This window comes from Podarcis erhardii, assembly GCF_964252035.2.
Source record: "Podarcis erhardii genome assembly, chromosome: 7".
NCBI classification, from domain to species: Eukaryota; Metazoa; Chordata; class Lepidosauria; order Squamata; family Lacertidae; genus Podarcis; species Podarcis erhardii.
This window is the reverse complement of record NC_138511.1, coordinates 58,258,420-58,271,129: the sequence shown is the minus strand read 5'-3', so window position 1 is coordinate 58,271,129 and position 12,710 is coordinate 58,258,420. Positions and strand designations below refer to the sequence as shown.

At 48.1% G+C, this 12,710-nt stretch overlaps 1 protein-coding gene across 3 annotated transcripts in view; it reads right to left on the bottom strand.

Annotated features, from left to right (window-relative positions):
• EPHA10 (EPH receptor A10) overlaps positions 1-12,710 on the bottom strand; it is a 39,524-nt gene that overhangs the window by 16,563 nt on the left and 10,251 nt on the right. For all 3 annotated transcript variants that reach the window (XM_081872419.1, XM_081872417.1, XM_081872418.1), the window contains exons 2-5: positions 11,525-11,589; positions 8,875-9,544; positions 2,358-2,513; positions 1,659-1,994 (exon numbers count right to left, since the gene is read on the bottom strand). In XM_081872419.1, the coding sequence (XP_081728545.1) occupies positions 1,659-1,994; positions 2,358-2,513; positions 8,875-9,478 (1,096 nt within the window). In that variant the 5' untranslated portion in view covers positions 9,479-9,544; positions 11,525-11,589. The remainder of the gene's footprint in view (positions 1-1,658; positions 1,995-2,357; positions 2,514-8,874; positions 9,545-11,524; positions 11,590-12,710) is intronic.

The following is a 12,710-nucleotide window of genomic DNA, read 5'->3' as shown; positions in this document are numbered from 1 at the left end:
GGGTTGCCGCAGCCACTCTGGGCAGCTGCAGCCTTCAGGGTGGGCAAAGGACAGCCTATTTCAGCTTCTCATTCTTTCTCCACATGTCTACATCAGTTTGCAATTTATTAATGTCAAGCCTGAGCATTTGTCAGCATTTCATTTCCCCAAGCAGAGGCACACTAATGAAAGGAATCTCTTCCAATGCGTATTTGCATAATGCTTTCACTAATATTAGACTTGAGATAGGTTTTGTAGCTATGCCGTTTTTAAATATATGTTTTTATTGTGTTGTGAAATCACTTTAAGATGCTTCGCAGGAAGCGAGTCCAGCCTTTCTGTTGAAGATCGGCGTAGCAAATTTTGAAAGGGAGCTGCATTTCAGTTCACATATTGTTCCAGGAAGTGCAAACCAAATCTCTCTCTCACCACCCCCACTGCTATCTAACAGGCTGAGAAAGCAAAGGTTGTGTCACAGGCTCTTTCAACTCTGATTTTGAACAGCTCCCCGCTGCTTTCTCATCCACTTTCCAATGAAGACTCTGATCTCTTGCTTTGCAGAGACCTGAAGATATGTTTCATAAGGAGTTTGACCCTGCCTGTGAACTGGTTTCACATAGGCCATAGGAGGATTCTGGCTCAGCAGTGGGGTGAGCCTCAGGGATGGGCCCCACTAAGCTGAAAAGAGGGCAATGAGCTCCACCCACCCCCCATAATGCCCAACCCTGTCTATTAGTATAGTGGTGTCTCGCAAGATGAAAAGAATCCGTTCCGCGAGTCTCTTCGCCTTGCGGTTTTTTGTCTTGCGAAGCAACCCTATTAGCGGCTTAGCGGATTAGCGCTATTAGCAGCTTAGCGGCTATTAGCGGCTTAGCGGCTAAGCAGCTATTAGCAGCTTAGCGGCTTAGAAAAAGGGAGAAAAAAGCGAAAAAAATCGCAAGACTCGCAAGACGTTTTCGTCTTGCGAAACAAGCCCATAGGGAAATTCGTCTTGCGAAGCGCCTCCAAAAACGGAAAACCCTTTCGTCTAGCGGGTTTTTCGTCTTGCGAGGCATTCGTCTTGCGGGGCACCACTGTAATCTATTATGATCTTGTTTTTCTGGCAGAGAGGAATTCAAGGCAACTCTGAACAGTTTTTTTCTCCCTTTCTCTTTCCTGCCCTGCTGTAGCCCTGCAAATAGGTATTGAGTGTAGGGCAAAAGAGGTGAGTGCCCTACAGAGGCCAGGTAGGTAAATCCAGGTTCAGCCTCTGATTTCCCTCCTCCACCCCCCACAAGATCAGTACTTAGTTTCTCAAGATAACTTGCAGCTACTTCTGAGGCCATCTCTCTCCCCTTCACCCACAAGCCATCTTGAAAGCCAGTGTGGCGCAGTGTTTCGAGTGTGAAACTAGGACCTGGGAGAGACCAGGGTTTGAATCATCACTCAGCCATGAAGCTCACTGGGAGACCTTGGGGGCCAGGCACTGCTTCTCAGCCTCACCTACTTCACAAGGTTGTTGTGGGGAATAATGAGGAAGGAGGAAGAATCACGTGTGTCTCCTTAGGCTTCTCAAAGGAAAGATATAAATGCATTAAACACAGAGATCATAAAATTTTTCGTAAGCAACAGGCTGAAAGGCAGGCACATCAAGCAGGGAGAATACCTCCCCCCACAAAACACCCCACCTGCTTTCCTACCTGTCACCCCAGTAAAGATGGTCATTTCTGCATATGGCTGTTCAGATGAGCTACCCAAGCCTGAGACACCATTGACAGCCTCCACGCGGATGGTGTAGTTTGCCTGGGGCAGCAAGTTCATGAGGGTGGCTGTCCTGCCCACCAAGCCCCTCTGCTGGGGCACGAAGCTCACCCCATGGCCGCAGGGTGTGCACTGAGAGGAGGGGGAGCAGTGAAGGCACAGGAGGTTATAGAAGATGTCGCTGCGCCCCCCCAAGTCAACCGGGGGACTCCACTCGAGGACTAGGGTGGACTGCTTCAAGCGGTAGACGAGGTTCACAGGTGCCGATGGGGGTCCTGCAAACAAGACGGTGGTTAGGCATATCAGCGGCAAGGGGTGGGGATGTTGCATGGCAGCCTAACTTCAAAGGGCACTTTAAATGGTAGAGCCCTGTTTTTAAATAAGCAAAACAGGTGGCCATTCTGCCACTAGTTTTCTTGCTATTCCGCCTCTGGAGCTGTCATGCAATGCAATGCCATCATGGCGTGCTGCAACTCCAGGCCCAAGATTCAGAAAAGCCACACACCCATTGGTTACACACACACACACACACCTGCTTGCAAAGGTGCTTGTGTGATTGAGGATGCCTCTTAGCACCCCTCACTGATGGATGAGCCAACCTTGCAATCTCTACTACCAGAAAGAAAAGGATGCCTTACGGGTGCAGGGTGCAGACGGCAAGTCTGAAGGGGCCCGGGTGTAGGTCGCCTGGCAGAAGCAAAAGGTGGAACCATCCTGCTGTGTAAAGCTGTGTGGAGGGCAGGGAGAGCAGCGCAGAATCCGAGCAGACCTCTTGTAATATCCAGGGGAGCAGGCTGAAAGGAGACAGCAAGAGGCAACAGAGCTGAGGCCAAGCCATTCCTGGGGAAGGACCCAGCACAAAACTGGGGCAATGAGTTGCAAAGAGGGGAATATATTTAAAAGGTGTATTGGGGGAAGTGTTGCTGCACCCAGAGGAATACATGAAGCTCATCAGTTCCATCTCGCTCAGGACTGCCTACCCCGGCTGGCAGCAGCTCTCGTGGGTTCCAAGCAGAAGACTTTTCCAGCCCTGCATGAAGACTGAACCCCACGGAGCAGTAGAGAAGGCAAACCTTGTTCCTTCTCTTTATGCTTTGCAAAAAGAAGACAACAAACCAGCGATCAAAAGAGTCAGAGATGCCTTTGCCCATCACAAGGTCTCCATTTAAAATGGTTCTTTCAACTTACTATCTGGGGGAAACTATGAAAACTTCTGCCAGTGGTCTTTCAGCTATACATTCCAAATATTCGAATGCAAAACCTCCTTAAGGTTTGTCCCTTGTAAAACTGTGCATCACAGCGACAAATTACTAGATCATGCATCTTCCTCACCATTCTACCAAGACCTTACACAGGAGAAACTAATTGTGGAAAGTTAGTGCAGAAGGCTGGCTTGGGGTATTCTGGTTATGGGAGAAATCAGGCAACCCTAGCATAGACACATCACTCTCCACAGAGTTCTCAGCAAAATGTCAGGAGAGGAAGATCACACACAAAATGCAACTTCTGCTTCTGCCTCTTCAAGTCATTGCATGCAATATGTAGCATGGCAGAGAAAATAGCAAGCTCTTGGCATGGATAGGTCTAATCCCCCAAAGAAAATCACCTACCAATTTTGTTCTCACTTGGTACCCACTACATTTACTCCCTGCGCTTGTGTAACAAATGGGTCCCCCCCAGGGCAGCCAAAGATTCCATTCGCTTGACAAGGATTGCACAAAACAAGTAGCAATGCTTGTAATTTTCAGAGTTGTCTCCTTGAAAATTAAGTGTCAGGGGGAAAATTGTGTGAGCCTCTGCTGTGATTTCCATACCCGTAATTATTTCAGACAGGCAATGTAATATGTGGCTCAGCACAATAATGAAGCAGGAGGTTTGAGGGACCCTATGAGAGGGAGGATGCGCCAAGGAAACAAAGAGGCAGAAAGTGGCAGGATCAGTGACATGCTGCAAAAGCAAGCAGCAGGTCTCTGATTCCTCTGCTCTGGTGTTACAGAGTTCTCGGGTGGCAGACGTCACTCATGCAATTCTGAGATTAGAAGCGGCTCTTTCAGCTGTTCTGAGTCCACAGTCTAGCTGCATGAGGCCTGAGCTGCAGCTCCTGTTGATCTTCCAGTGAACCACACGGTTGATACATCAGGCTAGACTTGCCATTGTCTGGACATGCAAGAAACTCCTCCATAAGGGACAGGCCACTGGTCTTTTGCAGGATCAGAGCAGCTATGTTTACATGCAGAGTTGTGGTTCACACAAACTGGCAGGGCCAATTCATGCATTGCCAAGTCCAGGAGGGAAAAGAGGAAAGCTCCACAGTCGCAGGGGTGCCTTTCTTGCAACCATCTGGCAGACACAGAGAAAGCAGACAGCTCTTCTTCCACTGTCTAATCTGCACACATACACAATTGTGAAGACAGAGGAAGCAGGTTCTTTGAATGGCTTTTTCTCCTAGAAGACAAGCTTCATGAACCTGACCAGGAAATCTGACCAGGAGAGCTGAGAGGAAGAGGGGAGGTGGGCAGGAGATGGAATGATAGACAAATCACCACAGATTAGCTCCAGATTCTGATTTGATCTTGAAAGTGGAAGGAATGACACAATGAGGGTCTTGTAGCCCAGAATAAATAGGGAGATGGTTAGAGAAACCAGACTACTATAAATTACATGGTTTTTGTTGTTATACTATGCTCTGCTTTTTTTTGCCCTGTAAACTGCCTTGATAGTCCTTTGAAAGACAAGGTAGTATACTGAAAATTTTAACAAATGATTTTTAAGTCTACAGGGCCAGATGAATTGCAGCCTCAGTTGCGAAAGCAGATTGTGGCTATTATGATATTTCAGAGCCACTGACTGCAGCCTTTGAGAATTGCCTGAGAAGTGGAGATGGGTGAATGTCCTCCACTCCCTAACTGCAAAAAAGAGAAAAGTGCAGAAACTACAGACCAGAGAGTTCAACACTGATACCAGGCAAACTTCTAGAGCATACGAACCCTGGTTTGCCCCAGCAGGGCCTTTCAGCTACACCGGCTTCTGCAAGAGAGGATTATGCAGATTCCAGACTGCTATCAGTTACTGAAGGTCAAATTTGAGAAAGAAACAGAAGGGCCCAGACAGCAATTCACTCCATCTTGCCTAATTATTATTAACCCCAATTACACCATGCAGCTTAATTATGTTCCTGGACACTTCTGTAGAATCCATCAGCCAATTAAAGTTGTCCCCTGGTTTAATGGGCACAGGAGCCATTAAGAGGCAGGATCCTTCCTCCTCCTTCTCCCCCCTCCTCCAACTGTCTCGTGCCAAATTTAACAGCAGGCAGAACAAGATGAAGTCCTTCCTTTGTGAGCGGCAAGTCGACTTCTGTCTGTAATGACACAGGAGGGGCAAATCCTGCAAGCGCTTCTCACAGAGTAGGTGGACTTGAGAGGCAGAACTCCTTTCCCTAACCCAAAGGAAAGAAATTAATTTCTGAGCCTCTTTCCAAGTCCACCCTGAAATGAGTTCAGGCTCTTCCACTACCTTTGCTCAGAAGATTTTCAGAGGCCTGAGGCACAGCCAAAAAATTATCTCTTCATTTCTTGGCACAGGGCTGGCAATTGCCTCTGCAACAGAGGCTCCCTGCAAAGCGGCCACTTTCCTCAGCCACGCCTGCCTGCCACAAAGCCAGCGGAATATTAACACAGTACAGCCTCCCACCACTGCTGTCAAAGCCAGAGAGGAACATGCTGTAATAGAAATTCTCCTGCAGCACCAATTTATGCCTCTGTCAAGGAGAAGTGGCTGACAGTTATTTTTGGAACTGGATCTCCATCATATTAATTTGATGGCTGGTTGAAGTTGTCTCATTTGCAAGAAACCCAGCTGATAAATATTAACCTTGGACTTCGCTGGAAGTCTCCTTGCTGCTGCTGAGCGAAGGGTGTGAGAAAGATGGGCAGCGTTTGTAGGAGTTGTTAGCTGCTTCTTGTGCTGGAGGGCTCCAGATTCACAAAAATACGTGCCCAGCAGGATGCGAAAACATTTCTCGCCTTCCTACAGCCAGTGATGGAAGGCCCAGTGGGCTAGCTTGCTAACCATAGTTTAGCATGAGAATGACCCTATCCTATTCTGGGGCTTGTGTGCCTCCCCTCCAGCACAGGTGCAACAAGACTAGAAGACTTTACTTATGTTTTATATTAACTGCAGCTTAACAAATCATCCAGTTTTAACCATGGCTAGTGTAAACCATGTATGATATGATCTTGGCTCCTTTGCACCAGCCATAGTTAAAACTATAATTAAGATTAACCACAGTTTATGAACTTCAGATGACAAGCTAAACCATAGGTAATCAATAAGTGAAGTTGAATCTTTCAGCTTCCTTGTGACTGCATCAGAGTTAAGGGGGAGTTCAGAACTTGAAAGGGAGGGGAGGCTTCTCCTTCATCTACTGCATCATGAAGCTCCACTCACTGGAGTAACATCCAAGCACAGCCAGTGACTTCAGCACAGAGAGAGACCAGCAGATGAGCAGTCACAAAGCTAGGCAGGCTCATCGCCCCCTCCATTCCAAGGGAATCAGGGTGAGGTTTGAGACCCAAATAAGCACAGAGGAGCATTTGACTGCAAATACACAGTCACAGAGTTCCTCTTAAGTTTTTTTTGGGGGGAGTGGGGAATAAACTTGCCACATCCTTAAGGTGGCTGCTGTTGCCAACTGAGACAGGTTTTAAAACAGTAAACAGCTGAACCAATATCATGCAAACATTTCCATTCTTTATAGAGAACTATGAAAATAGATGGACTGCAGGAAATTTTTTGGTCTGCTGAGCTAGTGGAGGAGCTGTCACCATCAGGTCACCTAATGCCTGCTTTGCCAGTGTCCTCAAGATATGGACTTCACTTCATGATCAGGGGAACAGAATCACAGAATTGTACATTTGGAAGGGATCACAATAATTATTTAGTCCAGCCCCCTGTAAAGCAAGAATCAAGCTAAAGAATCCCTGACAGATGGCCATCTAAATTCTGCTTTAAACCTCCAATGGAGAGTCCATTACCTTCCAAGGGAACCCATTTCTCATAAATAGTTCATGCCATCAGAAACTTCTTCCTGATGCTTGGTTGGAATCTCATTTCTTGTCATTTGATTCTATTGGTTTAGGTCCTACCCTCTGGAGCAGCTGAAAAAAAGCTTGCTCCATCTTCTATGGGACAGCCTTCAGATATTTGAAGATGTCAAGTGTATCCCCTCTCGGTCTTTTCTTCTCCAGGCTAAATATGCCTCAACTATTCCTCACAAGGCTTGCTTTTCAGACCCTTGATCAACTTGGCCACCCTCTTCTGCATACATTCTAGCTTGTCAATATGCAGAACTGGACACCTCCCTCCCTTCTTCCAATCTCACCTCAAACCTCCTAGATATAGCCTCCAAAAAAAGGAAAGGAATAATGGGCCTCTCTTTCAGGGTTATTTTCATTCATTCATATTCAAATATATGCAGTTTTAATCAGTTAATCAACTTTCTTTAATCAGGAAATTGCCCTAGTTAGCATACATGTGTCAGGGGTGTTTGATCATGTCATTAGGGGGGAACTGCTGCATGGAGCAGGGGAGGCGAGGGGAGGGGGAGACACCCATCATCTCCACAAGGTCAAAGCAGGGCATGAAAGCCAACCAGGAGACGGTCAATACTGCTGGTGCTTTGGGTTTTGCAAGCAGGCTCCCAAACTGGAAGAAGTCAAAATAAAAAGAGAGAAGAAAACTAAATAAGGAGTGTCTTCCCCCCAAGTAGCCAAATATGCAAAACTGAAAAATGCTTATTAAACACAGTTTTTCTGCAGACAAATCCAGGCCAGTCATGGAAAGAAATGAGGGGGGTGGGGTGGGCTGGCCAAGCCATTTTTAATTAAAATGCACAAAAGTCATATTACACTGAAAAAAAAGGGATTGCTGCCAATTTGAGGGGCTGGGAAGACTGTGTGCTTTTCTCAAGCCTTCCTGGCAACCCGTAAGAGCTGTGTCAAAGTTGTGTGTTAGAACTGGCTGTTGCCCAACACCTGCCAAGGACTTGGGGGGCCCTGAGGCCAGAATCACCACTTTGCCCTGGGATAATTTAAGCTTCTCCAAAGATGTCATTGGAGTTAAGTTCTCATCTACAGTTGCCCAATGATAAGACTTGTGGAAACTCTCAACCAGTCAGAATAACTTTGAGGGACAACATCCCGTTTGCCCCTTCCCGACTCCACCCCCCTTAGCAAATGCTGCAAGTCCCCTAAACTGCCCTGCATCCTACGCCTCCACCTTCATTCTAGGCCAAATGTTGCTGGACTACAACTCCCATCATTGCCGATCACTGGCTGGGGCGGAATGGAGCTCAGCAGAAATCTGAGTCCAACCAACCACATCTGGAAGAGCAGAGTTGTCTTCCTGCCCAGGTTCTGGACCCACTTCCAAATGAAGAAAAGCAAGGAGAGCATCAAGTCAGAAGCAAAACTAAGCAGCCCACAAGCCTGGAGCATTGAGATCAACTGTGAGAAGAAGGACACCAAGCAGGGGTAAAAACCACCTTGCAAACCCTTCAGGTTTCTGGTCACCCTGACAGGAGGAGCTGGGCAGTTGATGGACAATGTGTCAGCCTCGCATGATGGACCTAGGGCAGTTGCCCTCAGAGCATGTGCGTAAATCAACAGAAGAGAGCAAAGACTGGAAGAAATCCACTTCCTCTCTCTCTCTCAAAAAAAGTGTTTCTAAATTACTGTAATTTTAATTTAACCAAGCCCCTTGACAAGACTCTCCTGCTTTTGCTGATCCTGAAAATGATTACATCTGCAGGCTCATTAAGACTGCAGCGCATGAGATCATGTCCAGTCTCGTAATATTTTTAAGGATGGCTGTTAAATGATTCAGGGATTCCACAACTCAAGAGAGAAAAATCCAACAATGGGAGTATTGCTGTTGGCACGGAGAGGAGAGGAGAGGCTCCACAATCTCAGTTGCCTTTAGATGCCATCATATCTTAGCCCAAAGGCCCTGGGTGCACATACACAGTAAGGGCTGGTTGCAGCAAATGGTGAGTTCTACAAAACACATGATTTGCCCGTTAGAACCAGGTGACGGGGTGGGTGGATGACGCAGCCTCGGCGTAAGGGAAAGGGTACAGACAGCTGTTCCTTTTACCTTGACACCTGCTGCCCTTTTCTTCAAAGCCAGCCCTGCAGGTGCACTTCCCAATGGGGACCAGCCACTCCCCCTCTGCGCTGCAGTGCATTCTGGGAGGGCCATCTGCCTCCACCTCAGAGTGGTTGACGCAGGCCCCCTTCACTTCCACCAGGGTGGCAAAGGCAGCTTCCGCTACCGTGTCGGGGAAGGTGGCCAAGTTCCGCACCGTGGAGAAGCACTTCTTGTAATAGACCCGTACGGACACCAGTGCCACGCAGGCGCCCACATCCTGGAAGCCCAGGTGGAAGCCCCTCTTGCTGAGGTGCCCGATCTCCCTCAGCTCCACATTGAGCTTCATCTTCCGCTCGCCCAGATCCCCCTGGGTGAAGCTCTCGTCAGCAGCGATGGTGTCTATTTTGGCGTACTTCTGCTCGCTGACGTTGGGGCCCAGGCTGGAGTCAGACTCTGCGTAGTAGAGGTTGAAGGTCTCCTTGCAGGTGCCCCCCACCCCTGGGATGCTGTTGCAGTCCCTGAGGGTGAATTTCACCTCCACAAAGATCCTCTGGCCACCCTGCCGAGAAATCCACGTGGTCTGCAGCCAGTTGTTCTGGTTCGGCTCCATGACGTTACAGATCTGGTATGTGCGGATGGGCCGGTCCTTCTCGTCCACCCCACTGATCTCTTCCCACTGCAGAGGATATGAAAGGAGACACACCTGTTATTCCGTGGAAATGGCTACTTCGCAATGCTTGGGGTCCTCCCTGCAAAGGAGCCCGTCTGTCATTGGTGCCAATGAGGGCTTTTTTTTTCTACTGGAACTCAGTTCTGTTACCTCTCGGGTAGGCTCCATTGCCATTATAAGAATTCCAGCACCTCTTTTTTCTAGAAAAATAGGACTGGTGCTCTGGTGTTTGTTTCATAGTCCATGAGAATTAGCAGAAAAAAGGAAGATATGTGATTAAATGAAGCAGATTATATACACATCTTTTGGAACTGTTCTCAGATACCAATACAGTGGTGCCCCGCAAGACGAATGCCTCGCTAAACGAAAAACCCGCAAGACGAAAGGGTTTTCCGATTTTTTAGCAGCTTCACAAGACGAATTTCCCTATGGGCTTGCTTCGCAAGATGAAAGCCCATAGGGAAATCTCCGGGGACAGCGGGGAAGCGCAGCGCGCCTTCTCCTCTGTTCCCGGACCTGTCCTGAAGGCTTGCGGTGGGAGGTCCGGGAACAGAGGAGAAGGCGCGCAGTGCCTCTCCTCTGTTCCCGGGGCTTGCGGTGGGAGGAGGGTTTTTCCTCCCCACCGCCAACATTCAGAAGGCTGTTCTGAAGGCTGGCGGTGGGAAGAAAAGCCCTTCTCCCCCGCCAGCCTTCAGAAGAGTTCCCCGCAGGGCTCTCCAAGCTGCGGATAGCAGACTGCTACCCCTATCCGCAGCTTGGAGAGCCCTGCGGGGAAGTCCTGCAGGGCTCCCCAAGCTGCGAATGTCTGCCCCGCGCGAGGGGCGCTCTGCTTCAGAGCGTCCCTCGCACCGGGCAGCAGGCTGCTATCCGTAGCCTAGGCAGCCCTGGCTGTTCTGAAGGCTGGCGGTGGGGAGAAAAGTCCTTCTCCCCCCCCCCCCGCCGGCCTTCAGAAGAGGTCCAGGGACAGACTGTCCCCGGACCTGGTCTGAAGGCGGTCTCCCTAGGAACGCATTAATTGATTTTCAATGCATTCCTATGGGAAACCGTGCTTCGCAAGACGAAAAACTCGCAAGAAGAAAAAACTTGTGGAACGAATTAATTTCGTCTTGCAAGGCACCACTGTATTCTAGAAATCTATTTAGGCCAATATCCTTGATATGCTAGGGTATCGTATACCCTTAGAACGTCAAAGATTTCTACTTGGTTATCTATAAGATGTTATTCCACAGAATGATTGAGGAATTGTGTTTAATCTTATAACTGCTGTTAGGATTATGGTAGCTAAAAATGGGGGGGGGGGGGTTGGACATATTTCCTGCTACATCCAAATGGATTGCTAAAATTTGGGCTATAGTAACTAAAGCTAACTTATTACAAAAGAATACAAATAAACCAGCCTAACAGATTTATGGGGAAGAAATGAGTATATTATGTAATGTTTTGGAGCAATAAATTTAACTATAATGACTCTATGCTTTCACCCTGCTGTAATATTGTGAGTACTTCTTCACACAATTTTTCTTTGGTTTATTTTACTTACTAATAACAAACTTTAAAAGTTTAAAAAGAAAAAAGAAAAAGCCTAGCAGGCTTCTGAGGCCACCTGGGGCTTCTCAAACCAGATTTCAACAGTTAAAGCCAATGGGGAGCCATCCTCTTGCAATTGCCTGGCCATTAGCGAAACAGCTTGCCCATCCTGAGAGACCATGAGTGCCCTTCTCTCTGCCACCAAAGTGACTTCAGGCAGCAGGCAGGGTCCTTGCTGAGGGAGACGCAAAGCAGCCATTCTCTTAATCAGTAAACAAAACTAACCTGGGGGGGGGGGGAGATCACCAGCTGGCCAAAGAGAAGACATGACATTGGGCCTCGGTGTCCTCAGCAGCTTTGCTGGTGGCAGCACCACCACCACCACTCCCAAGCCGGCCTACTAGGCCAGGCTCAGTAAGTGTGTTTTAGAACCACAAATGCCCCAGAACAGCCACTCACCCCATTGGAAGGGTGTGACGTCCAGCCCAGTTCAGCTTGCGATTCCTGAGAATCCAACAAAATGACTGAAAGAGAGAGAGAGAGAAACGTTAGAAGGAGACTATGCAGGGGAGCCTGTCCCTGAACTCTCCCTTACAGGCCCTCTTGGTTCACTCTGGTTGATCTTTAGGGAAGTAATCCAAATGGAAACTAGCAAATCTATGGCCTGACTGCTGCCTACCAGAGCTGGGCTTGAGGGCTCAGCTGCTGCCTGCCAGAGCTTCTGAGAACTGCTGGCTCCCAGGAGGCCTGTTCCTAATATCTGAGAGGTCCCCTCAGAGCTGGGAAGTACTTGAGGGAAGGCCCAGAACTTGGAAGGACTAGGCCACCCAGAGTCGGTTCTGTGGTGAGGCCACAAACGGTTTAATTCTGCCTTTCTGCCAATTGCTCATTGCCCTGAAGCCCTGACTGCCTTACATGCCCAGAGGTGCCAGTCATGTGATTTAACTGCTTCTGCTCTGTGACCCTGAACATGGATGCTCCCACTTTGAACCAAGGCTCCTTTTCTCAATTCCCTCCGTCCCCCGGGGGCAGTTTTGCAGAGCAGAGACTGGTGGAGAGAGGTAAAGAGTCATCTTGATCTCATGACAGCTTCATCATCCTGCCCAGGCATCTCACAGAAGAAGCTGTTTGACCAAGAGATTCAGGGCACATCCTCCCCTTGACAAGCAAAGCAGCAGCAGCTGCCACAGTGACTATAATAAAGATTTCGTAGGACGCTCCTGCCAATCCAAGCCAGTTCATTCCCACAAGACCAAAGCAGTGCAATGTTCAAGCAGTGAATGCTTTCGTCTGCTAGGGACACTGCTCTTTGCAAGCCAGACAGCAGCTAGCGCAGGAACAGAAGCAGCGTGCTCTGGTTATTTCATTCCCTATTTGTAACACACTTCTTTCTTTAAATAATAATAAAAAGCATTTCAGCCAGGCCTTTGGCTGGTTAATATTCCACGGTCTTCTAAATTTGCGGGGAGGGGATTGGGTTATTGTTTTAGTTTTATTTATTTACTTGTGTTTTTATCTTGTATTTTATTCTGCAAACCGCCCTGCGATCTTGTGATGGAAAGGTGGGATATAAATTTGATAAATAAAATTCTCAGGGCAAAAAACAAAAGGAAACAAAACACCAGCCTGTTTTATCAAAAGCAGT